This window comes from Lepidochelys olivacea (assembly GCF_965140295.1).
Source record: "Lepidochelys olivacea isolate rLepOli2 genome assembly, chromosome: 1".
NCBI lineage: Eukaryota > Metazoa > Chordata > Testudines > Cheloniidae > Lepidochelys > Lepidochelys olivacea.
Window position 1 is genome coordinate 4,097,425 of NC_140411.1, and position 2,480 is coordinate 4,099,904.

Consider the following 2,480-nt stretch of genomic DNA (forward strand, 5'->3'; position numbering starts at 1 on the left):
TGGCTTTTGCTGAGTCCTGACTCCCTCCTCTCCTCCAACCCCTCCTCCGTGAACCGCCTGTCTGCCACTCACTGAGTCCCTCCTCTCATCCACTCACCTTCCCTGTGGCCCCCCACCTCCCACATGCTGAGTCCCTCCTCTGCTCCACCCCCCACCCACTGCTCTCTGAGTCCCTCCCCCTAATCCCTCAACCCCCAAAGCTTCTATTCCCTGTGGCATCTCTGTCTAATAGAGAACCACATTTCAAAGTGGTCCCTGGCCTCCTGGCCTCCTGTGTTCAAGCCTCCTTCGCTAAGTTGTTCCAGTATCAGCAGGCACAGCGGCAGGAGGAGTCCCACAGCTGGACCAAGTGTAGGATCCAGATCTCAACCAAAAAGCAGAGGCATTCAAATGCCATAAGTGATTAAGGGTATGTCTGCACTACAGGATTCGGCCAATGTTATTTAAGTCGATCCTCAGCCTCTGATTTAAGCAATTCTGTTTTACATGTCCCCACTATGTTCATTGTGTCGGCTAAGCACATCCTCACTAGCTGGGCTTATGAGCATGCTCTTGTCTGACACTGCAGTTTATTAGATTGAGTCACACACACACATAACCAATAGGTCTAGAATATCCCAGATATTAACCTAACACCTGGAAAGGAACTGAATAATAAACAGCAGGTTCACAGTGGGCAGTTGGTCACCCATTGGGGAGAAAGAGTGTTAGGAAAAAGGTCTCTCAAGATGGTTTCTGAGGACTGCTCCAAAGCGCAATATAATTAGCTAATCTTTTATAATGTCTACAAAGCATAGAGGTCATAGTGACCCCTACTGGATCACCACTTTTTCCAACTTTCAATAAACTTTGAATATCAAAGGTGTTTAGATTTAATGTTTTCATCCATTTATCTTCTCTCTTTCTCATGTATTTACTTGTCTGTCCACTCCCCCCATTGCAATTAGCAGAAACTGCCTGCCAGATTTTGACCTTGCATCTAAAAACCTGTTTTCTAATTAACTCTTAACTATGTGGTGTTCTATATTATTAATTCATTGTGGCCAGTGCACATCACATAGCTGCGATTAGCTTGATAACATTCTGAGGTAAACATCCCTCAAAATCCAGGGTAACATAGGGCAGTTCCAAAACCCTCTCTTGTCATGCGGGTTTAAAGTCAGTACCGCGAGGTGAGTACATTCTGCAGATGTATTTGACCACTTTGTCACGAAGATCCTTGGTTTTGATCCCATAAATGATAGGGTTGAGCATGGGGGGAATGAGGTAATTGAGGTTGGACAAGATGATGTGAACGTGCGGAGTGATGCCCTGACTAAACCTGTGTGACAGACTGGAGAAGAGTCCAAGAGGATAAGCCATCAGTAGCGCACAGATATGGGCTGTGCAGGTGTTGAGGGCTTTCTGGTTGGCTTCCTTGGAAGAGATTCTGAGGACTGTCCTGATGATCATACCGTAGGACAGGCCAATGAGTGTCAGGTCGAACCCAATGATTATAAACGCCATCAGCAAGCCGTACACTCTGCTGGCTGTGATGTCCCCACATGACACCTTTGCCACAGCCATGTGCTCACAGTACGTATGGGGGATAATGCGGTTGGCACAGAATGGCTGCCCTCTCAGGAGCAGGGACAGGGGCAGAGCAAAGAGAACAGCTCTTATCAAACCCATTAGCCCTAGCTTAGCTATTCGTGCGTTGGTGAGGATGGTGGCGTATCTCAGAGGGTTACATATGGCAACATAGCGATCAAAGGCCATTGTCACTAGGACAGCTGAATGCATAGTAGAAAATGTGTGAAAGAAGAACATCTGGGTGAGGCAGCTCTTCACAGTAATGCTTTTCAAATTGAACCAAAAAATACACAGTGCCTTTGGCACAAAGGAGGTAGATGTGGTGATGTCTGAGAGCGCCAGCATGCAGAGCAGCAGGTACATTGGCTTGTGCAGGGTCTGCTCTTTGCCTACCACAAACAGAACTGTGAAATTTCCCAACAGGCCCATAATGTAGAACGCAGAGAAAGGGATGGAAATCCAGATGTGGTCAGCTTCCAGGCCAGGGATGCCGGTTAGGATGAATATTGAAGAGTCAGAGGGGGAGAAGCTGAAATTTGCCATGAGGTGGCCGGTGCGTCGATCAGGCTCAGAAATGCTCCATGTGCCTGTGAAGGGAGAGAAGCACAGCGAGGGGGATTACACAGTTTATAACAAATAGTATGGTAACTATTTTATAGTTATTAAGACTATAGAAAGGGGGTTAACCAGTGAGGTGCCAAGATTTACAGATGGCACCATATTATTTTGGCCACGGTCAACTCCAGAAATAGATTGGATCTGCCATTGCAGCTTGATTCCTGTATGTTTTATGTGCTCTTGCCAAGAAATGAACAAAATAGGTACTCTATCTCTGCAAGCTCTGGCAAATGTTTGGAACCCAATTAACATCAAGCCAAGTTAATGTTGTCAATAGTGTTGGAATCTCG

The 2,480-nt window shown here is 46.4% G+C and overlaps 1 protein-coding gene across 1 annotated transcript; it reads right to left on the reverse strand.

The window, feature by feature from the left end:
- Nucleotides 1-1,143: 1,143 nt before the first annotated feature.
- LOC311514474 (olfactory receptor 52N4-like) lies at nt 1,144-2,115 on the reverse strand (the record flags this gene model as incomplete). The annotated part of the gene is made up of 1 exon (XM_084617038.1): nt 1,144-2,115. The coding sequence occupies one exon, from the start codon at nt 2,113-2,115 to the stop codon at nt 1,144-1,146; it is 972 nt and encodes a 323-aa protein (XP_084473164.1).
- Nucleotides 2,116-2,480: the final 365 nt, after the last annotated feature.